The sequence below is a fragment of the Zea mays genome, chromosome 5 (genome assembly GCF_902167145.1).
Source record: "Zea mays cultivar B73 chromosome 5, Zm-B73-REFERENCE-NAM-5.0, whole genome shotgun sequence".
Classification (NCBI taxonomy): Eukaryota; Viridiplantae; Streptophyta; class Magnoliopsida; order Poales; family Poaceae; genus Zea; species Zea mays.
In genome coordinates this window covers 212,255,437-212,281,961 of record NC_050100.1, presented here as the reverse complement: position 1 = coordinate 212,281,961, position 26,525 = coordinate 212,255,437, and the positions used below count along the sequence as shown (strand labels likewise).

Genomic DNA, 26,525 nt, shown 5'->3' with positions numbered 1-26,525 from the left:
GTTAGTACAGATAACCTAGATTAGGGCATCACGAGGGATGTTGCTTATTGTAAGCTACTAAAAGAACTCAGAATACAAACACATAATATTAAGTATAAGAAAACACAATTACCATGCACATCAAGGCACTCATGCCATGGCTTGTCATATCTCACTCTTTGAATGCAGAGGAACCTCAAACAATATGGAGCAGCAAATACTCGTAGAAGGTTGAAAGAAGTTAAAAGTTGGTTAGAAGAGAAAATACACCAGCTAATTGCATAAGAGAAATCATTCCCAAGCATTAATTCTTTTAAAGACTGAACTACACTACATATAAGTGTTTGATTCTTTAAATCAAATATCTCATACTTGATTGTACGAATTTTACTTGTTACAGATATTATGACTGACCTAAAAATGTAATTAGTGATATAGCATATCATGTGTTTCCTGTATCTAAGAAAATGGCTCTCAACCAAAGAATTAAAAAACTTACTTATCAGGGCTCTCAATCCAAACATCTGGTCTCTCCTTTGAGTTATTTGTAACGTCATAAAATTTTGGTGGTTTATTGGGGTACTCATTTTTCTTGATTAAAAAATAGCACAATATGATAGGTTGAGAAGAGACTTTAGTTCCTTAAGTGTAATAAATAGGTTTTTAAGCTTCAAGGAAACATACTTAAACAAAATACTGAACCAATAAATATGAAACATAAGAATCAAAGTTGAATACCTGAAATAAGCCTTCAGTTTGGTCCATATTCTCCTTTGATTCTTTTGCCAGCAGCACTCCTTTGATCCTTTCACCAGCAGCACTCCTAGGTATGCCTTGAATATATCCACCATTACAGAAGGGTTGTAGAATTTTCAGAAACTACAAGCCAATTCTCATGTCACATTATCAGGGGCAGCAGTGCTTAAATGTCTTTGGTTGCCCAAGAGATGAATTTCAACCCTGTTAGAAGTTCAGTTCTCCTACTCCTCTAAGGTTTTGGTGTTGGATACACTAATGTCGCACCAGCTGAATTCACAAGAGAACAAAAAAACAATGAGATAATTAGGCATCATATCATGGGTATTACAATAGTAAGTATTAATCATCAATGGACAAAAATAGATAAGAGTCGATAGTCAGCTACGAGATTAACATTATAGGCTAACAAGAAGAAAATTGAATTATCTGAATGGTGATCAGATTATGTGAAGAACTAAATTTGTGAACTAAATATAAAACCCTCAAATTCCAAGAAACCCCCAAATTCCAAGAAAAAAGGATATTACAAACAACAACTATTCAAAAATCAACTGCAAAAATTCTCTAAACATCAGGGCTATGGAAAATAACATGCAACTTGCATTTCCTGTTGTCAGTTTGACACTATGCTCTAGTAGAAAAATGTATCATGCATATATACTTTTTTTTACTAATCCCTTTGCATACAAATTCAGAACTACAGAACCAAACCACAACTACGAGCTATTTTTTACTAATCCCTTCTCCAATTTAGACATCCAGAAGAGAGCTTGTTTTTGGTATGGCTTTAGAATAGAGACCAGGGTAGCGGAGGGGTTCGCGGCAGCGGGCGAGTGGGTCTGAGGGCGTGCGAGATGCGCGGCGGCGGATTTCGCGGCGGGCGACGGATTTCGCGGCGGGCGTGGGGTTGCGCGGGGGCTGGCAGGCGTGCGGCAGCGGGGGAGGGGGGCGTTGGGTAGCGGCGGGGGCGGTCTACACTAAGGGCTTAATAGTTGTAGAGAAGGGTTGCTAGGTAAGTATGATCTACCAGGATAATGTCTAGTTTTTCCCTCTGTATCATCCTTTCTATACCCAATATTGTACCGCAATAGGCCAGTAGGGTTCCCCTGTCAATTCCACCACTTAGTCGAAGGGTTTGCTCTGGGAAATGCTCTAACATATGCCAAGAGTCCCATTTTTTTCAAGAACGTGTCCGTTTGCACGTGTTTCATTAAGAGGAAAAAAGGCGACCATTACAAAGTGGCCAACTATATCGGAATAACAAGAGTAGCGTATGCCTAATACTTTGCTTGTACGTGGCAAGACACCATCCTGTGCGTTTGCCAGACTACATTTTGCAAACTTTACACGACGTCCCTTAGACCCAAGGCGCTCATCAATCTCAGAAGTGTTGCCAAGTCAGTGAACCCCTCTAGTGCACTACCTCGTCACAGATGGGTGCTGGCAACTGTCTGTGAACCAAACACCCTGCTGTTCCTCTCTTTCCACATGGTCCAGGACACCAGTAGGATGAGTGAGTCGAAGTCCTTGCACAGGTCACTTGGCAGCAGAGCACAAGCCTGTATCCACCACTCTGCCACTGATGGTGCACTTAATTCAAGCAAACCCTGAAGGCCGATAGGACAACAATCTAAACCAGACCTCCGTGGTGACCACACACTCCCGAAGAAGATCAAGGGTCCCATTGGTTGATGATGTTTTAAACAGCTCTCTCCTAGTAACTAAACTTTCCTGTTTGATTTATGACCATATATATTTGTCCTATGCTAGCTTATACTTGATTAGTTTAACTCTTTGAAGTAGACTTATATGTTCCTTTCCTTTGAACACTAAGGGCTTAATAGTTGTAGAACATAGTCCCGTTCAACTCCAATAAATTGTAAGAAGTGGTGTATTTTGCTGTGAAAGGTCTTTACCTGTTTCGTGCTACTTGTGGATGAACGCAGTTGCTCATCCTTGTCCTGTAAGCATTTCTGCAGATTGATTACTTCCTCTTCCATGCTCCTTGTTTTTGTCTCCGCAAGCTGCTAAATTTTTTCTTTGTCAGCACAAACCCCACCAACAACCCCGAAGGTACCAGTTACATACTAACCTTTCTAGTTTGAGATTCCCTTACAAACAGCTGCTCCTAGGAAGCAAGCTTGCTCCTCACACCCTTGAGGTCAGATGGCAATGACACCACGTTCCTCTTAAAGCTCAACTTCTTCTTTGTAAGATCCTTCAGCAACGGATCCAAATCTGACGACGAAGAAACTGATGATGATGGCACCACCTTCTCCGAGACAAATAGCAGACCACAAGACAACACGTTGAGGAAGCAAGGGAGGAGAATGGACTTGGCTTGACTCACGTCGGGTCATCGGTGTAGGTGCGACCGGACTTGGGTTGACTCATGTCGCGGCTCTGCCTTGGACTATGCGGTGCCGGTGGAGGCCACTGGCGAGGAGACAGCGAAGGCGACGGCAACCGTCTCCGGGTGTTGAGGAAGCAGTGGATCTGAGCCACGGAGGCCGCCTGCGAGGAGACGGGCAAGTGCGGCTGCGGCAGGAGGCGACGCGTGGGCGAGGGGCCCTTGGCCGCCATGCCAAGCAACCCCATCCCCTGGATCTGGGGAAGACGGCGTCCTAACTGGACGGCGTGTCCGCAATCCAACCTCCACCGCGACGAATCCACCCAGCGGCGAGTCTAGGCAGCGTGACTCCAGGTCTCCACGTGGTTCTCCCCTGCCCGAAGCAGAGCTCCAACCCGCTTGTCGCTGTTGCAAGGACCCGGACGAGTCAGCCGGACCTCCGTCGTCGTTGTCGCCTTCGGTGGATTCTTCTTCCAGAGGCCAGCAAGAACGGGTCGGTGTGGGTCCGCTGCGGGAATGGTCGATTGAGGGGGGGCGCCATATCAAGGGAAGAGAGAAGAACCCGACGTCGTAGCGGCGACCGAAGGGGAACCGATCGGGGGAGGAGGAGGGGGAGGGGGAGGGATCGCTATCGTAGGTGAGGGGGAGGGTAAGGGGCACCGCAAGCTCGCCGCATCTGCGGAATATCGGGCTCTTCTTCTTGTGCTTCGTGGAGTCCTCCGTGTCAACGTAGTGGCTCTCGTCGATGTGGTCGAACTCGTCGTCCAAGTCCTCCGTCGCCGCGTCCGCCACGGACTTGAGGTCGGCGATGTTGCTCAGCGACGCGAACGCCCGATCCCTGGGGTTCAGGTTCCCCATCCGCGCGGACCGCGAGAAGCCGGTCGCCAGCTTGCCCGGCTCGCCGATCGAGTACGTCCTCCGGCTGCTCGGCGTCCGTGGCTTGTCCGGCATCCACCGCTGCAACGCCGACCGCGGCGTTCCCTTCTTGCTGCTGCCATTCGGAAGGCGCTGTTCGAGGCCGTAGCCCGGCGCGGGGGCGGTCTTGGCGGACGTGGGGGTGCTGCACGCCGTCGTGGTGGCGGCGAGGAGGCTGTCGAGCTCCCTGAGGCTACCCTGCGCTGCGGCCTCGCTCGGAGGAGGGGTTGCGCGGCAGCTCGAGCGCCCTGCGACCCGCCGGCCTTCTGTCGATATCGTCGGTCTAGGTTGCGTCGGCGGCGAGATCGGAGCTAGGCAGTTAGGTGAGAGAGTAGGTGAGAGAGGGGGCGTGGGGAGGAGGGATGGCGGGTCATCGCCTTACGCCGCCGGATGTCGCGGGTCGCGGAGATGCGCGGCGGTGTAGCGGAGGGGTTCGCGGCAGCGGGCGAGTGGGTCTGAGGGCGTGCGAGATGCGCGGCGGCGGATTTCGCGGCGGGCGTGGGGTTGCGCGGGGGCTGGCAGGCGTGCGGCAGCGTGGGGGGGGGGCGTTGTGTAGCGGCGGGGGCGGTCTACACTTGGGTCTTAATAGTTGTAGAGATACAGTCCCGTGCGTAGTAGAAGGACAGGCCTGCACCTCGTGTAGGACTCCATGATTGAATTTCTGAGGTCAGTGGGGAGGAAATTTCAAGGTGGACGTTGAAAAAACTAAATAGCTAGTTTTTACTCTTTCTTAAAATAAAGAGGGTGGTCATACTGGTTTGGATAGCACGGAGCCAAGGGGACTTTGTGTCCATGTTTTGAGTGGCTTAATGCCCCTAACTCATTAGTGATCAATAATGTTAATGCTCTGTAGTGATTTGCTGGAGTGGCATTAGAAGTGTTTGCGAGCCGATGGTGCTTGTTACTCTTAGAGACAACCATCTCTTAGACGATTTGGTAAGGCTTACGGTCTCCATCGTGAATCCCGCGTGAAGATTATGCATGGCTCCTAAGAAGAATTTGTGGGGGACGATGTGCTTGCCTCATGGGATATCACAAAGAGCAACTCTAGTTGAGCGAGGTGTGAAGAACGCGAAGAACGCCAAATGGTTCGATCGGATTGAAGTGCTAGAGCTTTTGTATGAGCACTCCCTTTGGTGGTGAGTATTCCTTGTTCCTGTATTTACTTGTTCATATAATTTTGCTTGTGAGTATTTGTTCTTGTGTAACTATTTTACTCGTGTAGCAAAGAAGTTGCTCTCTTGTTAGCTTTGCTTGTGTAGCAAAGCAGTTGCGCGCGCGTTCATATCTGTCTTTCTAATCTTGACCTCCCATTTACGATCCAACGGCTGATATACTCGGCTACCCCTTTGCCGGTGTAGTTTATTTAAAGACCCCCTCGACTTTCCTGAAATTGGACCCGTCGTCCCTATGCATTTGATCCGGGTCCCTAGCATTTTGTAGAGGGGTCCTCGGACTTTAGTTTAATCAGAAAAGGGTGTTTAAAATATGGTTTTGAAACCCAAATCTTCCTAATTTCATAACTTTGCCATATGAACTCCAAATTGGGTGGTTCAAATTGCAAAATGTTCATAATGTTATTTTCTATTTGTTTAAATTGTATTTATTCATTGTCTCCATGTCTCAATTTTGTGCGGTAAAATAAAAGATGAAACCCTAGTGAATATTTATGTGCCTAAATTTGTAATCTACTGGGAAATGTTTAGTTAGGGAGCAATAGACCTTAGGCATAGTGATCTATCCCAGAACCTAGATTTCACCTGTGTGCCTGTACCTTTCTATTGAACCTGTGTTCACTCTGTTGCATATGGTTGGTGTACTGTTCTTTCGTTATTCCCCAAGTGTGTTGAATGAATGATTGCTTTGCGTAGACAACGAGCAGTCCGTGGTTTTCAAGTGTGTTGCAGGAGATTTCACTAAGCAGCAACCTGGTGAAGGCAAGTGTCCTCTAACACATTATGTCCTACTTACTTTATAATTCATTGTTCCGCATACCATGATCAAACTAAAGATTGACTAGTGTTTTTTCTATCCTTGGATATCCATTGAGAATTGGTTACAATGATTAGTATTATGCTACTGCTTTACTTTAAACAATGAACATGATGATAATATGTATGATACGATGATAATATCTTGATTATGATGATGAATTTGTGATACTTTAGGGGACTCAAACTGTTTCCCGAGTACCTCTCTGTAAGGACCTGTTCGTTGGATGACGACCTGGATAAAGAGTACAAGCATGAGATTGGTATGTGACGCCCTTAGATGATTAATTAGAGTAACTTGATGTGTAATTGGCTTCACCGTCGTGCCGTCAATGGGTCCGGGCACAGTACTTGCTCTGCCGAGACTGGGTGCTGAGGTTCTTTTGTGTCGCTTCTGTTAGCCACCCTTCCAGTGGTGAGAAGTACTGTGTTTATCAAACTAGAGAAATCTAACGGACGACTTTGACCTCTGGGGAATCTTTATAAAGGCTACATAGTGGATCCTTGGCCATTCACCTCGACACCTCGTTAGTGAAGATCGGGTCTGTACAACCCATCCTAGGAAGGGATCACGAGTCGTGAGTAAAGTGTGCAACCTTTACAGAGTGTTAGAAACTGGTATATCATTCGTGCTCACAGTTATGAGCAGCATTGGGAGCTCCTTTGATTAGAGTTACTCTGGATACCTTAATGATGATGATTATAACTATGGATTCTGGTATTTCCTCTTGGAGGAAGTACTTTTGGGTTAATAACTTGTGATTATTGCTAAAACTTGGCTTTCTACTAGTAATAAATACCTGACCAACTAAAAGCAACTGCTTTAAGCTTACCCCACATACAGCTAGTCCACTCTAGCCAAACAGGATATTTGCTGAGTACGTTGATGTGTACTCACCCTTACTTAAAAACACCAAAACCCAGGTTGTCCCCATTGCAACCAGTGCTCAGGAGAAGATGAAGACAACATGGAGAACTTTCAGAAGTTTCAGGACTTCGACGAGTTATAGAATAGTTTAGTGGCAAACCCCAGTCAGCTGCATATGATAGCCTTATCGTACTGCATTTCGTTCAACACTTTGATGATGATTTAACTTAATGACTATGTGGATGTTTTTGGACATCGTGATGTAATAAAGTACTTATTTCCGCTATTATTTTGATCAATGTGTGATGATGTTCAACTATGTAATCGATGTGCACGTGAATTTATGATCCTGACACGTACATGGTTCGCATTCAGTTTACCTTCTAAAATCGGATGTGACAGCAGCCCATAAGCAAGAGGCAAAACTCCACCCCGGTAGAATACTAGGCCTCATTGTAACGTCTACCCTTGGGCTATAAAGGGCAAGACAACCCCCATCCAAACTTAACCCCATGTCTCTACAACTTCACACAAGCACCCAACTGTAATACGTTCCAAGCAATACGATGATCAGCACTACACTGGACTGGTGTCTTAGCCTAGACTAGTATAACTGACTCGCCTCAGATCCACCCGCGAGCCCCTCGTAGCTCACCATTTAGAGTGAGTCTGTGCTAACATCCCTACCGGACACAAATCTTATTGTCCCTCGGTTCCCGAAAGGTCGAAACCATGACATTCCTAAAGCTAGCCCATTAGGATTTGTTTGGATACTCTAGTATTGACCCCAATCCACATGTGGGACTTAGGGGGTTGCACCCTCAACCATATAAACCACATTTGCCCATCCTCACCACACTAAGAATGAAAACGGTCGGTAATAGTCGGAAAAAACCTCTCACCGTTTTCACCAGCATAATTTTTTGTTCGATCGAAATCGATAAACGGAAACGTCGAAAACGGACCAGGACGATAAATTCCGGTATAACGAAAATGGATAAATCCGATCAAAATAGCTCGAAATTAATCAGGAAACAATAACGGTAATCGGAAAAGCTCAGAATAAACAAATCCTAACCACACAATTGGTCATACACTCATACATGTCCAATCATACATTTTAACACACAATACATAAGTTTTAAAACACAATTGTTCATTCACATCCACATACAAGTCTCAACCACACAAATACGTACACAATACATAGTCTTGACCACACATAAATGATCATACATGTTCACTGAAGTTTTAACCACACAATATATAAGTCTTAAACAAACGATACATAAACTATAAATCATGTAGCATGTCGTCTGGATCACTTGATATATCTTCTATGACATCTGAAGAAGTAGATATCGCATCTAAAACCTCCATGTCTATAGGAAGGGATGACACAGGCGTGGAAGCTAAAATGCAAATACAAGACAATGTTAATACAAGAAAAACTTCTATAGTTACAAATAAAAAGGTATTTTGTGCTGGACCGCTGGTCTCATAACAAATTAACAACACTACTAGTTTAGTGAATTGTCTGTGCTTTGTATTGGCTTTTTCATAGCATCAAGAAGTGGTATGTAGGCTACAGCTAGCACACGTATATGTATGAAGCAAATTAAAGCACCAAGAAGAGTAGCAAATATAACTGTTACCTTTGTTTGTTGCAGCTATCTAATCTTTGGTGCAAATTAACGCTCCCACCATCTCAGGATCAAGGTGACTACGGTATGGATCAATGACCCGCCCACCAGCACTAAAAGCAGACAATGAACCAACAGTTGACACTTGTATAGACATAACATCACGAGCCATCTGAGAAAGTATGGGATATTCTTCTTTTTTGTTCTTCCACCATGACAAAATATCAAACTCACTTTGCTTCATAAGTGGTTCTATCATATACTTATCCAAGTCATTACACTTACCGGTACTTGGGCAAAGATCATCATACAAGAAGGCATCAAGTTCAGCCTTGGAGACAACACCTCTAGGAGCAAGACCACTCATAGTACTCTTGCTTGAAGTTGATGTCGTAGGTATTGAGGTACATAGTACTCTTGCTTGAAGTTGATGTTATAGGTATTGAGGTAGCATAGTGTTGGAACATTTTTCTCAAAAGAGGCACAAACTCATCAACATAAATTTGGTATAAGTCACCATGGAACTTTCTCATATAGAACCCTATGAGCTTGTTCTTGTATCTAGGATCAAGAAATGAAGCCACAACAAGTGCACTATTGGACTTCTTCCAATATTTCTCAAACTTTTTACTCATAGCAAAGCCATTATCTTAATAGTCACATCATCAGAATATTTCCACCCGTCAAGAATGTCGTTTATGTCACAAAAATCTCTATAAAACAAGTTTGCTGCCAGATAGTAGTGTTGTAAGGTTATAAAATATCTCTAAGCATTGATTCATTGTTGTAGCCATGGTCCATTCATCGCCAGAAGGAAAAATCTTTTCATACCTTCGGCGATCTTTTAGACTTGAGCCTCACAATATATCATGGTAGTACAGTATATCATTTAGCATCATATAAGTTGAGTTCCATCTGTTGAAACATCTTTGCGCTGTTATATAGCTTCCCTCGCTTCTATCTTAACTCCCCAAGCAATTTCCATTTCCACCACAACCAGTCTCTTCCTCGCAGCTCGCACCAACCCGCCGCCGTCTACTTACTGCCACTCCGCCTCCTCATGGCCTCCCCTACGGCAGGTGATGCTCCCCTCGCGTCTCCTTCTCCGTCTCCAGCGGCTGACGCGACGGACGCAGCCCTTGCCGCCGCGGCCGCGGTGCCGGATCCAGACATATCTTTCGGGTTCCTGCGCCCGGAGCTCGGGAAGGAGAAGCTGGTCGGGACGGTGGGATTCCACGAGCGCCACGTGTTCCTCTGTTACAAGGGCCCGGAGGTGTGGCCGTCCCACGTTGAGGCCGCACACTCTGACCGACTCCCTCGCCTCCTCGCCGCCGCCATCAAGGCCCGCAAGCCCAATCTGAAGAAGACCGTGAGCATCCATATGTCCACCTCTGATATTTGTTCGGCTCCGAAATTAGCTGGTTCGGTATCGCGTTGTGGTTTTTGGTACGCTTTTTTTTGGGTTTTTTTCGTAGTTAATTTGCGGGAATTGCGAACTGGAAGCTGGTGATTTCGATTTTGGGCCTTTTTTACAGCAAGTACTCAACTAGCTCGAGGTATCACGTGATCTTGTATGGTTGGCTTGTCTGCATACGGGCGAGGTTAATTTACATGTGGGGTTTTACGATCGTTGTAGACAGAGTGCTTTGTTCTGTTCGGCTGTGATTATGGTTTTTGTTGCCGAACTCGCCACTAGAATCTAGGGGTGCTATTTTATGATTTGCGCCCGTTGTAACTACACCTTGTTCTCTGTGGCTGTTTATGAGGTCTTAGTTTGAACTGTGAAGATTTTGGCTGATACTACTTGATATTTTAGTAGTCTGTTGGATATCTGAACCTTGGTTTGGGGCTTGGACTTGACATAGGAAACACTTCGTACTATTGGACTCTGCGACTCTAGCGTAAGTTGCGGTTTGGCATTTATATTTTGAACTTATATGTTCTGGTTTTGTTTAACTATACATCTATTTGTCTGGAGCCCATCGTCATAATTTGGATTCTGCTTTTATTTTGTTTATCCATATTCCATGGTTCTATTCTGATGCTGAAGTTTAAGAGGTATACATAAACGAACTATATATGTCTCCTCTACTTGTTAGGGTTACGTTGATGTTATTCATGGTTCCATTCCAATCCCATCTGTTGATGTTATGGATCCTTAAGTCATGAATCATATTTTAGTAGCTTCGGTAGGACATCTGAATCATTCTTCGGGGATTTGCACATGGCTCAGGAATTCAGTGTGTACTATTGGGATCTGTGTAGCTTGTGTTCTGGTTTAGCTTTTATGCTTTGACTGTATATGTTCTGATTATTTTTAGGGTGTGTTTGGTTCAGCTTTCTGAACCAGATTCACTGTAAAAAATCTGGAGTCTCAACCAAATGGGTACAACAGCGGAATAGATTTATTTTCCAGATTCCTGTCATCCATGTCACAAGTTGTCATTCTCTTATAAAATCTATAGTTGACAGTTGTTTCAACCAAACAATTTTTAGTTTTTCTACAATCATCAACTCACAACAACTTTCTCACAGCTCACAGCTAGAATCAGATTTTCAGGATTCTATTGCTGAACGCCTGAACCAAACAAACCCTTAATCGGATAGAACCATGACACTCATGAATTTTTTTATTCTAAATTTAGTTGTTTATCTGAATCACTTACTTTTTGCTTGGCATCCATGATGCATTTCCAGTGGTCAAGTTTAAGAGACAGTTATATGAATATTATATGGTTTTGTTCCTTGTTTGGGTCCTTGACATGGTTATTTGCTAATGGTGCCACGAGTTGGTGTTAGTTTTGGTTAATGATTATTTGAAACTTGAGAAGTCATTTGCCCCATTTGATTTTTCCAATGTTACTTTAGGTTCTAGTCTCTGTTTTTTCCCTCAAGTGCCATCTAACTATCTAAGTAATAGCTTACAGTAGTTGGTTTAAATCCTTGCTCATTTTCTTTTGTGGGAATCATCGATATTCCTAATGTTCTTCGCATATACTGTTATGTGTATTTAGCTATGACTTGAATGGGTTTGACACATTGGTTAGCTCTAGGATCTACTTGTTCCTAATTGAATAATCTTAGTCAGGAACATAAAAATCATTGCCTCTATTATTTGTGAGTGTTGCCATTGATCATATGATTTACATTGTTGATGGTTTGGAGGAAATGCAAAAACATGTACTGCGTGTCTTTAGGTTTCTGGTCCCTTATTCAATGTATATGTTGAGCGAAAGTGCCTCTAGTGTAATGATTAAGGCTTCCGAGTAGCACCTCCAGGTCTCGGGTTCGATCCCCCTCGTGGACGAATTTCGGGCTTGGTTAAAAAATCCCGTCGTTGTGCCCTGCCCGCTCTCGGGGATCGATATCCTGCGCGCCACCTTCCGGTTGGGCCGTTGCAGAGTGGGCAGTGGACTCGACTCGTTAGTGATGGGAGGCAAGGGTTCAGGGGGTTTCTCGGCCGGGACCATGTTTCGGTCTATTCTTAATATAATAGCGGGAGGGCGGTCTTTCCCTCCCCGGCCGAGTTTTTTAATATAAGCACCAGGCTGATTTTTTTTTACCATTGTTGTGTCTCCCAAATAACAAATAAGCAATTAGTGCTTTCGTTATATAGGCTCCTTGAGAGGGTATTACCTATTGTTTTGAACTAGTCTATCATCTTTGGGATGCACGTTATTCTTGCACAATTGTAATTTTTGGGGTGATATTTTATATTATTAGAATGTTGCTTTGTTCACTCTGGTTTGTTGATGTTCTTTTCGAAAAGATATGCTTTCGAAAAAGATTGTAAGCTCGACAGTTTTTTTTTCTAATTCATTTTTCTTTACATACATATCCAATGCCTGCTATATTCTACCGTGTCACAGATCAAATTCACCATCTGTGAAGGAGAAGATGGCACTGAATCATCAAATGGAGATGTGTTGATCTTTCCAGATATGATCAGATACAAGTAAGTTGTGAGCGTCCTAAACTAATAAACATGTGGTTGTGAAGGATATTGACTGGCTGACCCATTTTAGTGTGTGACATAATATGTTTGCAGAGGGCTGACCCATTTTGACGTCGACAACTTTGTTGAAGAAGTGTTTGTGAAGGATATTGACTGGCTTCCTGGATCTCCTGAGCCTATAAGTGGTTCCTATGTTTTCGTTTGCTCCCATCAAAGAAGGGATATAAGGTGTGGTATTTGTGGACCTGCTTTGATTAAAAGGTTCAAGGAAGAGATAAATGGACTGGGACTTGATGGTCAGGTGGCTGTCAGTGCATGCTCACACGTGGGAGGTCATAAGTATGCAGGAAATGTCATCATTTTCAGTTCTGATGCCAAGGGAGAAGTGGTTGGTCATTGGTAAGGACTGTTAACATTAAATGTTCACTTTGTCTTGTGCAACTGTTTTTTTTTTACTTTTGCATATGCACACTATAGCCTTTTATAATCTAATTAGGGCTCAATACAATTGGAATTATAGGTATGGTTATGTTGTCCCCGACGATGTGCCTGTTTTGCTGCATAAACATATTGGACAAGGAGAAGTTGTGGACCGTCTATGGAGGTATCCTCCTTTTTGAACCCCTGTAGTCCTATCCGTACACCATGGGTTGAGAACTTAGAATTGTTTACTCATCATTTACATCTTATCATGATGTGAGTCATGAATGACTAGATGTCAATTCCAAGCAGATCATATTGCTCTTTCTTATCCTGCAAAGTACATGCTTATTTGAACATGTTTTACATATTCTATGACTAATCATACCAAAAAAAGTCTGCATAACGTTTTAGTCGAATTGCATTACTTAAAGTAGCACCGTTAATACATCCTTTTAACAATGCTTAAATTAGCTTCAATGGAGAATTGGAGACCATAATGTTCAAAACTATGTGCATTTCGTTAGTCTAATGTATAGTATGGGGGTCAAAGTCTTAATTTGATTTTTTTCTTGTGCATTAAAGTTGTTCAAAACAATGCACTATAAACATGCGTGAAACTATATTCTCGTGTAGTGCATTTTCTGTTCAGGCATGCTCATACACAGGAGATTTCCTATATCAACTCATTCATGTTTGAAACCCTTTTCAAATTATCCTCCCTTATTGGTGTGAGTTTATCCATAATCTCAGTGTTGGATTTGTCCGCAGTATGTCAAATCACTCACTTTGTATGTATTGACATGCTCACGAGGATAGCTGATCAAGAATGATATTTCATTAACGCTTCATTGGAATTCCCCAACTGCCTAATGTGGAATGTCGTAGCAAGTCTAGTTCCAGGTTGAATTTGATACTCATGTATATGTCCTTGTGCTTCTAGTTGCAACAACTTCAGAACTTAAAGAATGACCCTTACATGGCAAGTTGTTCAGTGTTCACATTTGCAGTTCTTTGTTGCAATAGTACAATGGTGTTTTCCGAATCTAATAATGCATGTGTCATGGGCTGAGTATCCCCGGACAGCAGGGCCTTGACTACGCAGTTCGTAGTCACGACCTGTCTTCTCCGGCGAGGTTTTGCCCCTCAGCCGCAGGCTCCTTGGTGATGTCGTCAACATCATCTTCCTCGATGCCCTCCAGGAGGAACAGCCGCTGGCAGACACGGTTGTGGCCCCGGGTGTACTTCTCGTCGCAGTTGTAGCAGAGGCCTTTGCGGCGCCGCTCCTCTTGCTCCGCCTGGGTGAGTCGCTTGATCTGGCAGCCCTCGACGGAGATCATCGCGGGTGCTGCTGCTCGGGGACCTGGCGGCGTCGACAGAGGCCGTGGCGGGCCCGGGATATCGGGGCGGCGTACTGCTCACGCGGCTGGAATTGCCTGGCCAGGCTCATGGTGGCTGCCAAGGACTGCGGGTTTTGGATGCGGACGCCGATGTCGAGCGGTGGCTGAAGGCCTCCGATGAAGAGTTGGACCCCCTGCGACTCCTCGAGTGTCCCGGCACGAGGTAGGAGCGCCTGGAACCGATCTTGATATCTGGCGACCGTGCCAGTGCGCCGACATGCCGCCAGTTAGGCGAACGAAGCAGAACGCAGCGGTGGCCTGAAAGGGAATTAGGCTTACACCTAGTCCCTAATTAATTTTGGTGGTTGAATCGCCCAACACAAACAATTGGCCTAACTAGTTTGCTTTAGATTATATGTTACACAGGTGCCAAAGGTTCATCTATAACTATACTAAATCGACTGTCCGGAATACCGTAGATTATTCCGGACAGGAGAAGCTTTTTGGAAAAACAGGCCAAGCGCGGACCGTCCGGGCCCTTGCGGCGGACCGTCCGCGACACGAGGATGTCACTCGGCCAGAACCAATGCAAAAATCCAAGTCTGTGCTATGGACTGTCCGGAGGAAAAGCAAAGACCGTCCGAGCCCTTGCGCGGACCGTCCGGCCTCTGGCACGGACCGTCCGGTAGGTGAGAAACCGAAAAACCCGAAGGTAACGGGTTCGGAGAAATGAATTATAGCGGCCTCGCGGACCGTCCGGACCAGGCGGGCGGACCGTCCGCGACTGGCTCTGTCTGACATCTGACGCCGCATTAAATGCAATATAGCCGTTGATATAGCCGTTACTGCTGACCGTTGCATTTTCAGCCGTTGATCTACAGGGGCGGACCGTCCGCACCAGGAGGGCGGACCGTCCGCGCTCAGCAGAATGGCCCAACGGCTAGGAAGTGGTTGGTGGCTATAAATACAACCCCAACCACCTCCATTCATATCATCCAAGCATTCCAACCTTCAACATTCAATACAAGAGCTAGCAATCCATTCCAAGACACATTCAAAGCCTCCATCTCTCCAAGTTTCACAATTGAGAAAAGAGATCATTAGTGATTAGTGGCTTGAGAGAGAAAGGGATCCGTGTGTTGTTTGTCGCTCTTGTCGCTTGGCTTTTTCAATCGTGCTTTCTTGATTCTTTCATTGCGATCAAATTCACTTGTAATTGAGGCAAGAGACACCAAACTTGTGGTGGTCCTTGTGGGAACTTTGTGTTCCAAGTGATTAAGAAGAGAAAGCTCACTCGGTCCGAGGGATCGTTTGAGAGAGGGAAGGGTTGAAAGAGACCCGGCCTTTGTGGCCTCCTCAACGGGGAGTAGGTTTGCAAGAACCGAACCTCGGTAAAACAAATCTCCGTGTCTCACTTGCTTATTGGCTTGGGATTTGTTTTGCGCCCTCTCTCGCGGACTCATTTCTTTATTACTAACGCTAACCCGGCTTGAAGTTGTGTTTATATTTGTAAATTTCAGTTTCGCCCTATTCACCCCCCCCTCTAGGCGACTTTCAATTGGTATCAGAGCCCGGTGCTTCATTAGAGCCTAACCGCTCGAAGTGATGTCGGGAGATCACGCCAAGAAGGAGATGGAGACCGGCGAAAAGCCCACTACAAGCTACGGGAGCACTTCATCGGAAGAGTCCCGCACCAAAAGGAGGGAGAAGAAGAAGAGCTCCTCCAACAAAGGGAAGGAGAAGAAATCTTCTTCTCATCACAAAGAGAAGAAAGGAAAATCTTCTTCCCACAAGCCGCATCGGAAAGGCGACAAGCACAAGAGGATGAGGAAGGTGGTCTACTACGAGACCGACACTTCATCAACATCGACCTCCGACTCCGATGCGCCCTCCGTCACTTCTAAGCGCCAAGAGCGCAAGAAGTATAGTAAGATCCCCCTACGCTACCCTCGCATTTCCAAACATACACCTTTACTTTCCGTCCCATTAGGCAAACCACCAACTTTTGATGGTGAAGATTACGCTAGGTGGAGCGATTTAATGCGATTTCATCTAATCTCGCTCCACAAAAGTATATGGGATATTGTTGAGTTTGGTGCACAGGTACCGTCGGTAGGGGATGAGAACTATGATGAGGATGAGGTGGCCCAAATCGAGCACTTCAACTCTCAAGCAACGACGATACTCCTCGCCTCTTTAAGCAAAGAGGAGTATAACAAAGTACAAGGGTTGAAGAGCGCCAAGGAGATTTGGGATGTACTCAAAACCGCGCACGAGGGAGACGAGCTCACCAAGATCACCAAGAGGGAAACGATCGAGGGGGAGCTCGGTCGGTTCCGGCTTCACAAAGGAGAAGAGCCGCAACACATGTACAACCGGCTCAAGACTTTGGTGAACCAAGTGCGTAACCTCGGGAGCAAGAAGTGGGATGACCACGAAGTGGTAAATGTTATTTTAAGATCTCTCATTTTTCTTAATCCCACTCAAGTTCAATTGATTCGTGGTAATCCTAGATATACTAAAATGACCCCCGAGGAAGTTATCGGGCATTTTGTAAGTTTTGAGTGCATGATAGAAGGCTCGAGGAAAATCAACGAGCTTGGCGACCCATCCGAAGCCCAACCCGTTGCATTCAAGGCAACGGAGGAGAAGAAGGAGGAGGCTACACCAAGTCGACAACCAATCGACGCCTCCAAGCTCGACAATGAGGAAATGGCGCTCGTCATCAAGAGCTTCCGCCAAATCCTCAAGCAAAGGAGGGGGAAAGACTACAAGTCCCGCTCCAAGAAGGTTTGCTACAAGTGTGGTAAGCCCGGTCATTTTATTGCTAAATGTCCTATATCTAGTGACAGTGACCGAGGCGACGACAAGAAGGGGAGAAGAAAGGAGAAGAAAAGGTACTACAAGAAGAAGGGCGGCGATGCCCATGTTTGTCGGGAATGGGATTCCGACGAAAGCTCTAGCGACTCCTCCGACGACGAGGACGCCGCCAACATCGCCGTCACCAAGGGACTCCTCTTCCCCAACGTCGGCCACAAGTGCCTCATGGCAAAGGACGGCAAAAAGAAGAAGGTTAAATCTAACTCCTCCACTAAATATGAATCTTCCAGTGATGATAATGCTAGTGATGAGGAGGATAATTTGCGTATTCTCTTTGCCAATCTTAACATGGAGCAAAAAGAAAAACTAAATGAATTGATTAGTGCTATTCATGAAAAGGATGATCTTTTGGACTCCCAAGAGGATTGTCTAATTAAAGAAAACAAGAAACATGTTAAGATTAAAAAGGCTTATGCTCTAGAAGTAGAAAAATGTGAAAAATTGTCTAGTGAGCTAAGCACATGCCGTGAGATGATTGACAACCTTAGAAATGAAAATGCTATTTTAAATGCTAAGGTTGATTCACATGTTTGTAATGTTTCAATTCCCAATCTTAGAGATGATAACATTGACTTGCTTGCTAAGATTGATGAATTGAATGCATCTCTTGCTAGCCTTAGATTAGAGAATGAAAATTTAATTGCTAAAGCTAAAGATTTTGATGTTTGCAATACTACCATTTCCGACCTTAGAACTAAGAATGAAATGTTGCATGCTAAGGTTGTAGAACTTAATTCTTGCAAACCATCTACATCTATTATTGAGCATGTATCTATTTGTACTAGATGTAGGAATGTTGATATTGATGCTATTCATGATCATATGGCTTTAATTAAACAACAAAATGATCATATAGCAAAACTAGATGCTAAAATTGCCGAGCATAACTTAGAAAATGAAAAATTTAAATTTGCTAGAAGTATGCTCTATAATGGGAGACGCCCTGGCATCAAGGATGGCATTGGCTTCCAAAGGGGAGACAATGTCAAACTTAATGCCCCTCCTAAAAATTTGTCTAACTTTGTTAAGGGCAAAGCTCCCATGCCTCAGGATAACGAGGGTTACATTTTGTACCCTGCCGGTTATCCTGAGAGCAAAATTAGGAGAATTCACTCTAGGAAGTCTCACTCTGGCCCCAATCATGCTTTCATGTATAAGGGTGAGACATCTAGTTCTAGGCAACCAACCCGTGCCAAGTTGCCTAAGAAGAAAATTCCTAATGCATCAAATGAACACAACATTTCATTTAAGACTTTTGATGCATCATATGTTTTGACTAACAAATCCGGCAAGGTCGTTGCCAAGATTGTTGGGGGCAAACACAAGGGCTCCAAAACTTGTGTTTGGGTACCCAAAGTTCTTGTTTCTAATGCCAAAGGACCCAAAACCGTTTGGGTACCTAAAGTCAAGAACTAAACTTGTTTTGTAGGTTTATGCATCCGGGGGCTCAAGTTGGATACTCGACAGCGGGTGCACAAACCACATGACAGGGGAGAAGAAGATGTTCTCCTCATATGAGAAAAACCAAGATCCCCAAAGAGCGATCACATTCGGGGATGGAAATCAAGGTTTGGTCAAAGGTTTGGGTAAAATTACTATATCTCCTGACCATTCTATTTCAAATGTTTTTCTTGTTGATTCTTTAGATTACAACTTGCTTTCTGTTTCTCAATTATGTCAAATGGGCTACAACTGTCTATTTACTGATATAGGTGTCACTGTCTTTAGAAGAAGTGATGATTCAATAGCATTTAAGGGAGTGTTAGAGGGTCAGCTATACTTGGTAGATTTTGATAGAGCTGAACTCGACACTTGCTTAATTGCTAAGACTAACATGGGTTGGCTCTGGCACCGCCGACTAGCCCATGTTGGAATGAAGAATCTTCATAAGCTTCTAAAGGGAGAGCACATTTTAGGACTAACCAATGTTCATTTTGAGAAAGACAGGATTTGTAGCGCATGCCAAGCAGGAAAGCAAGTTGGCTCTCATCATCCGCATAAGAACATAATGACGACCGACAGGCCGCTAGAGCTCCTGCACATGGATCTATTCGGCCCGATCGCTTACATAAGCATCGGCGGGAGTAAGTACTGTCTTGTTATTGTGGATGATTATTCTCGCTTCACTTGGGTGTTCTTTTTACAGGAAAAATCTCAAACCCAAGAGACCTTAAAGGGATTCCTGAGACGGGCTCAAAATGAGTTCGGCTTAAGGATCAAGAAAATAAGAAGCGACAACGGGACGGAGTTCAAGAACTCTGAAATTGAAGGCTTTCTTGAGGAGGAGGGCATCAAGCATGAGTTCTCTTCTCCCTACACACCTCAACAAAATGGTGTAGTGGAGAGGAAGAATAGAACTCTTTTGGACATGGCGAGAACCATGCTTGATGAATACAAGACTTCGGATCGGTTTTGGGCGGAGGCGGTCAACACCGCTTGCTACGCCATCAACCGGTTATATCTTCATCGAATCCTCAAGAAGACATCATATGAACTCCTAACCGGTAAAAAGCCCAACATTTCATACTTTAGAGTCTTTGGTAGCAAATGCTTTATACTTGTTAAAAGAGGTAGAAAATCTAAATTTGCTCCTAAGACTGTAGAAGGCTTTTTACTTGGTTATGACTCAAACACAAGGGCATATAGGGTCTTTAACAAGTCCACTGGACTAGTTGAAGTCTCATGTGACGTTGTGTTTGATGAGACTAATGGCTCTCAAATAGAGCAAGTTGATCTTGATGAGATAGGTGAAGAAGAGACTCCATGCATCGCGCTAAGGAACATGTCCATTGGGGATGTGTGTCCTAAGGAATCCGAAGAGCCTCCAATTGCACAAGATCAACCATCCTCCTCCACGCAAGCATCTCCACCAACTCAAAATGAGGATGAGACTCAAGTTGATGAAGGGCAAAATCAAGAAGATGAGCCACCTCAAGATGATGGCAATGATCAAGGGGGAGATGCAAATGATCAAGAAAAGGAGGATGAGGAAGAACCAAGGCCGCCACACCCAAGAGTCCACCAAGCAATCCAACGAGATCACCCCGTCGACACCATCCTCGGCGACATTCATAAGGGGGTAACCACCAGATCTCGTGTTGCTCATTTTTGTGAACATTACTCTTTTGTTTCCTCTATTGAGCCACACAGGGTAGAGGAAGCACTTCAAGATTCGGATTGGGTGGTGGCGATGCAAGAGGAGCTCAACAACTTCACGAGAAATGAGGTATGGCATTTAGTTCCACGTCCTAACCAAAATGTTGTAGGAACCAAATGGGTCTTCCGCAACAAGCAAGACGAGCATGGTGTGGTGACAAGGAACAAAGCTCGACTTGTGGCCAAGGGATACTCCCAAGTCGAAGGTTTGGATTTTGGTGAAACCTATGCACCCGTAGCTAGGCTTGAGTCAATTCGCATATTATTGGCCTATGCTACTTACCATGGCTTTAAGCTTTATCAAATGGACGTGAAAAGTGCCTTCCTCAATGGACCAATCAAGGAAGAGGTCTATGTTGAGCAACCTCCCGGCTTTGAAGACAGTGAGTACCCTAACCATGTCTATAAGCTCTCTAAGGCGCTTTATGGGCTCAAGCAAGCCCCAAGAGCATGGTATGAATGCCTTAGAGATTTCCTTATTGCTAATGGTTTCAAAGTCGGTAAAGCCGATCCTACACTCTTTACTAAAACTCTTGAAAATGACTTGTTTGTATGCCAAATTTATGTTGATGATATTATATTTGGGTCTACTAATGAGTCTACATGTGAAGAGTTTAGTAGGATCATGACACAGAAATTCGAGATGTCTATGATGGGGGAGTTGAAGTATTTTCTAGGATTCCAAGTCAAACAACTCCAAGAGGGCACCTTCATTAGCCAAACAAAGTACACTCAAGACATTCTAAACAAGTTTGGGATGAAGGATGCCAAGCCCATCAAGACACCCATGGGAACCAATGGGCATCTCGACCTCGACACGGGAGGTAAGTCCGTGGATCAAAAGGTATACCGGTCGATGATAGGTTCATTACTCTATTTATGTGCATCTCGACCGGACATTATGCTTTCCGTTTGCATGTGTGCAAGATTCCAATCCGACCCTAAGGAATCTCACCTTACGGCCGTAAAACGAATCTTGAGATATTTGGCTTATACTCCTAAGTTTGGGCTTTGGTACCCTCGGGGATCCACATTTGATTTGCTTGGTTATTCGGATGCCGATTGGGCGGGGTGCAAAATCAATAGGAAGAGCACATCGGGGACTTGCCAGTTCTTGGGAAGATCCTTGGTGTCTTGGGCTTCAAAGAAGCAAAATTCGGTCGCTCTTTCCACCGCCGAAGCTGAGTATATTGCGGCAGGTCACTGTTGCGCGCAATTGCTTTGGATGAGGCAAACCCTGCGGGACTACGGTTACAAATTAACCAAAGTCCCTTTGCTATGTGATAATGAGAGTGCAATCAAAATGGCCGACAATCCCGTCGAGCATAGCCGCACTAAGCACATAGCCATTCGGTATCATTTTCTTAGGGATCACCAACAAAAGGGGGATATCGAGATTTCTTACATTAACACTAAAGATCAATTAGCCGATATCTTTACCAAGCCACTTGATGAACAATCTTTTAATAAACTTAGGCATGAGCTAAATATTCTTGATTCTAGGAATTTCTTTTGTTAACTTGCACTCATAGCTCATTTGTATACCTTTGATCATATCTCTTTCCTATGCTATGACTAATGTGTTTTCAAGTCTATTTCAAACCAAGTCATAGGTGTATTGAAAGGGAATTGGAGTCTTCGGCAAAGACAAAGGCTTCCACTACGTAACTCATCCTTCGCCGTCGCTCCAAGCAACTCTCCGTTCTAAGGGGGAGAAAACATGAGCACCAAGGACTTCTTCTTTGGTATAATCTTAACTCATTTATTTATGACCAAAGAGGAAGATAGCACTTCAAGGGCTCTAATGACTCCGTTTTTGGCGATTCATGCCAAAGGGGGAGAGAGTAAGAGCCCAAAGCAAAAGGACCGCACCACCACCAATTTCAAAATCTCAAGTGTTGAATTTTCAATTGGTATCCTATTGTGTTCAAAAGGGGGAGAGTATTTCAAAATGATATATCAAAACCCTCTTGAACACTAAGAGGAGGATCTCATTAGGGGGAGTTTTGTTTAGTTAAAGGAAAAGCATTTGAAACAGGGGGAGAAAATTTCAAATCTTGAAAATGCTTCTCAAAATCTTATTCATTTGCCTTTGACTATTTGCAAAAGAACTTTGAAAAGTATTTACAAAAGAGTTTGCAAAAACAAAACATGTGGTGCAAGCGTGGTCCAAAATGTTATAAGTAAGAAACAATCCATGCATATCTTGTAAGTATTTATATTGGCTCAATTCCAAGCAACCTTTGCACGTACATTATGCAAACTAGTTCAATTATGCACTTCCATATTTGCTTTGGTTTGTGTTGGCATCAATCACCAAAAAGGGGGAGATTGAAAGGGAATTAGGCTTACACCTAGTCCCTAATTAATTTTGGTGGTTGAATCGCCCAACACAAACAATTGGCCTAACTAGTTTGCTTTAGATTATATGTTACACAGGTGCCAAAGGTTCATCTATAACTATACTAAATCGACTGTCCGGAATACCGTAGATTATTCCGGACAGGAGAAGCTTTTTGGAAAAACAGGCCAAGCGCGGACCGTCCGGGCCCTTGCGGCGGACCGTCCGCGACACGAGGATGTCACTCGGCCAGAACCAATGCAAAAATCCAAGTCTGTGCTATGGACTGTCCGGAGGAAAAGCAAAGACCGTCCGAGCCCTTGCGCGGACCGTCCGGCCTCTGGCACGGACCGTCCGGTAGGTGAGAAACCGAAAAACCCGAAGGTAACGGGTTCGGAGAAATGAATTATAGCGGCCTCGCGGACCGTCCGGACCAGGCGGGCGGACCGTCCGCGACTGGCTCTGTCTGACATCTGACGCCGCATTAAATGCAATATAGCCGTTGATATAGCCGTTACTGCTGACCGTTGCATTTTCAGCCGTTGATCTACAGGGGCGGACCGTCCGCACCAGGAGGGCGGACCGTCCGCGCTCAGCAGAATGGCCCAACGGCTAGGAAGTGGTTGGTGGCTATAAATACAACCCCAACCACCTCCATTCATATCATCCAAGCATTCCAACCTTCAACATTCAATACAAGAGCTAGCAATCCATTCCAAGACACATTCAAAGCCTCCATCTCTCCAAGTTTCACAATTGAGAAAAGAGATCATTAGTGATTAGTGGCTTGAGAGAGAAAGGGATCCGTGTGTTGTTTGTCGCTCTTGTCGCTTGGCTTTTTCAATCGTGCTTTCTTGATTCTTTCATTGCGATCAAATTCACTTGTAATTGAGGCAAGAGACACCAAACTTGTGGTGGTCCTTGTGGGAACTTTGTGTTCCAAGTGATTAAGAAGAGAAAGCTCACTCGGTCCGAGGGATCGTTTGAGAGAGGGAAGGGTTGAAAGAGACCCGGCCTTTGTGGCCTCCTCAACGGGGAGTAGGTTTGCAAGAACCGAACCTCGGTAAAACAAATCTCCGTGTCTCACTTGCTTATTGGCTTGGGATTTGTTTTGCGCCCTCTCTCGCGGACTCATTTCTTTATTACTAACGCTAACCCGGCTTGAAGTTGTGTTTATATTTGTAAATTTCAGTTTCGCCCTATTCACCCCCCCCCTCTAGGCGACTTTCATGGCCCATAGTGTAGGTTCAGCAGCTCCTTGAATCGACGCCATGATGGGGTACCTTCGTCCGTCTGGATCTGGATGTACCACATCTACGCGCCGCCTTCCAAATTGTAGGAGGCCATCCAGGCCTTCTCCTCCATGATCCGCTGCTGATGGAAATACGATTCGCAGCGGTTGATGAAGATCAATGGATCGGTTGATGAAGATCAATGGATCGGACGTACCGTCCTAGCGAGGGAAATATAGTTTCTGGAACCGCGGAGGACGATCGTTGTGGTGTTGGCAGTCGTTGCCCCTGTAGGTAGTCAACGAAGAGGATGACTTCTCCTTCTGCAACGCGACCACGGTCGTATGCAGGACCGTCACCGTGTTGGCCAAGGCCTCGATCGTCTTGGCCAGATCAACAGTAGTTGGTGCCGACATGGCTGAAGGAGCTGAAGTGGCGTCGGTTGGTGGTGGTGATGTTGGTGGGCGGGGTAAGGGCGCAACGGCTACGGTGGGTTGGGGAAGCTGTCGGTTTAGGGGCGCAGCGGCGGCGGTGGGTTGTGGAGGTGGCGCGGAGGAAGACGAGGAACACCTGGAACCGGATACCAGGTTGTCATGGGCTGAGTATCCCCAGACAGCTGGGTCTCGACTACGCAGTTCGTAGTCGTGACCCGTCTTCTCCAGCGAGGTTTTGCCCCTCAGCCGTAGGCTTTGTTGGTGAGTAGAGATGAGAGAAGAGATTAGAGAGAATAAACTTTGCTTAATCCTTCCAGCCGGCTGGTTACACACACGCGCGCACACACACACACAGCGCACGCACGCACGCCCGCCCGCCCGCCCGCCCGCCCGCCTATATAGCCCTAACAAATTGGAGATAATTACTCCTTAATCCTAGGGATAGCTATCTTATCTTTCCTAACAACCAGCCCCCCATCTTCTCCTTCATTCTAGGAACTTGAAACAGATAGTAATCCAATCTATCTGTAACAAACCAGCGCGTGTGCGCCTAACCGCTCGCGCGTATCGCGCGCTCTTCTGCCCGGCGCACGTTGCAGGCGCGTCTGCGCCTGGTGTAGGTGCGTCCGCGCATGACAGCATGTTCCAACTCCCTTTTGACTTTTTGTACTTGAGTCTCAAGGCACTCGGGCCCGCCACATTAATGTTTTCTGCCTCCATTGCTATATTCAAGTGATTCTACAATATATGGTTGATTGATAGCTGAGTGTTTCTTTGCCCTGGGGTTCTTATGTGTGCTATATATGGTGTCTTGCAGGGGGCAGATGGGTTTATCTGAGGAGCAGCAGAAGCAAGCTCTCGAGCTTCGGAGCATGACAAATGGTGGCAAAGAATCCCTTGAAGAAACCGAAACAGACGGTGCTTCTTGTAACCCTGCAGCAACTGGTGGATGCTGCCAAGGCAATGGTGGCTTCACTCGAGCTTTGGAGCAGCAGAAGCAAGCTCTCGAGCTTCGGAGCATGACAAATGGTGGCAAAGAATCCCTTGAAGAAACCGAAACAGACGGTGCTTCTTGTAACCCTGCAGCAACTGGTGGATGCTGCCAAGGCAATGGTAGCTTCACTTGCTGCCATCCTGACCTGCCAAAGGAAAAACGGGACAAGAGCATCGCAATTGAGCAGAACCCTAAGAGCTGTGAGGAGAATGGCAAGGAGGGGGGTGGTGCTGGCAGCAAGAAGGGGAATTCAAAGACTTGCCCGATGCCCACCTGGTTTGAGACCTGGGAGAGAGCTGACACCTATGCTGCTCTTGCTGTTGTCGCAGCTGCCGCAGCTGTGTTTATCTCTTTCAGAATCTACAAGAACCTCAACTGAAGAGCTTGAGAGATCTTTGAAGAGGTGCCCGAAACAAGTCTAGGTGAATCAGCGTACTGGTGGTAAAACAATCCGGGACGAGAATAATCTTTACCTGTGTATAGTAATGTGAGGTTTAGAACCTCAAAGTAGCTTATCTGGAGATGGTGATAAAAAGGTGTTGTGGCTACGGTGTTTTCGCGTGTGAACGTCCACTGCTATCGAAGTTTGGATGCCTTAGCTGCTGGTAATCGTAAGGCATCAAGTAAGCAACATTCACTGTGATGATGTTGTCTTTTGTTTGGGTTTTGGATGTTCTGGAGATTCTAGGTTTTGAAACAATATCAGGTTGATTGAAAAACATAAACATCTGGAAAAGGTTAACGCCTTTCTTGTGACATTTGAAAATTTGAACTTCCTCGTTTATCTGCAACCTGCGCGCGCATGTTTCTATGGTGAACCCGGCGAGACGCCAATGGACTTCGCGTGAAGCCATAGAGACAGTGATTGCTCCTGAAGATCGCAGATACAACGATAGCGCGGGCGCCAATGAACGGCAATTGCGGCGGCTGAAGGTCGCTGATGCATGTGGACTGATGCTATTGCCTATCGGTCGGAGGAGCTTTCCGTTAACCTTTTGATGTCATTCAGCGATTGCTGTGTCTGTGTGATCGGCCAATCAAATCTAGTAGAGCGAGCAGGTGACTCTCAAGATTACCAGTGACATGGCATCAAAAAGAATAGATACAAACTGTGCCAAAGAGTGAAGAAGACTCCATCGGTCATAATAACTACTTTTCCTTTTCCAGACCGTCGGTTAGTTTCTTCGTCCCAAGTCATTTTTCTTGTCTAACTTTAACCAGGTTCCTAGAAGAAGAAAAAAACACACAAGTGTCTGAAACAAAAAACA

The 26,525-nt window shown here is 45.2% G+C and overlaps 1 protein-coding gene across 3 annotated transcripts; it reads left to right on the top strand.

The window, feature by feature from the left end:
- The first annotated feature begins 9,404 nt into the window (after positions 1–9,404).
- LOC100192732 (Retrotransposon protein Ty1-copia subclass) lies at positions 9,405–26,048 on the top strand. Of its 3 annotated transcripts, none has more exons than XM_035967675.1 (6): positions 9,405–9,874; positions 12,375–12,460; positions 12,554–12,859; positions 12,981–13,064; positions 25,081–25,145; positions 25,293–26,048. In XM_035967675.1, the coding sequence occupies exons 1-6, from the start codon at positions 9,566–9,568 to the stop codon at positions 25,634–25,636; spliced, it is 1,194 nt and encodes a 397-aa protein (XP_035823568.1). In that variant the 5' UTR covers positions 9,405–9,565; the 3' UTR covers positions 25,637–26,048. The 3 variants fall into 3 exon arrangements, with proteins under 3 accessions (XP_035823568.1, XP_008681059.1, NP_001131404.1); XM_008682837.4 differs by having other exon boundaries at positions 25,081–25,223; positions 25,371–26,048; NM_001137932.1 differs by having other exon boundaries at positions 9,497–9,874; positions 25,081–25,989.
- Positions 26,049–26,525: the final 477 nt, after the last annotated feature.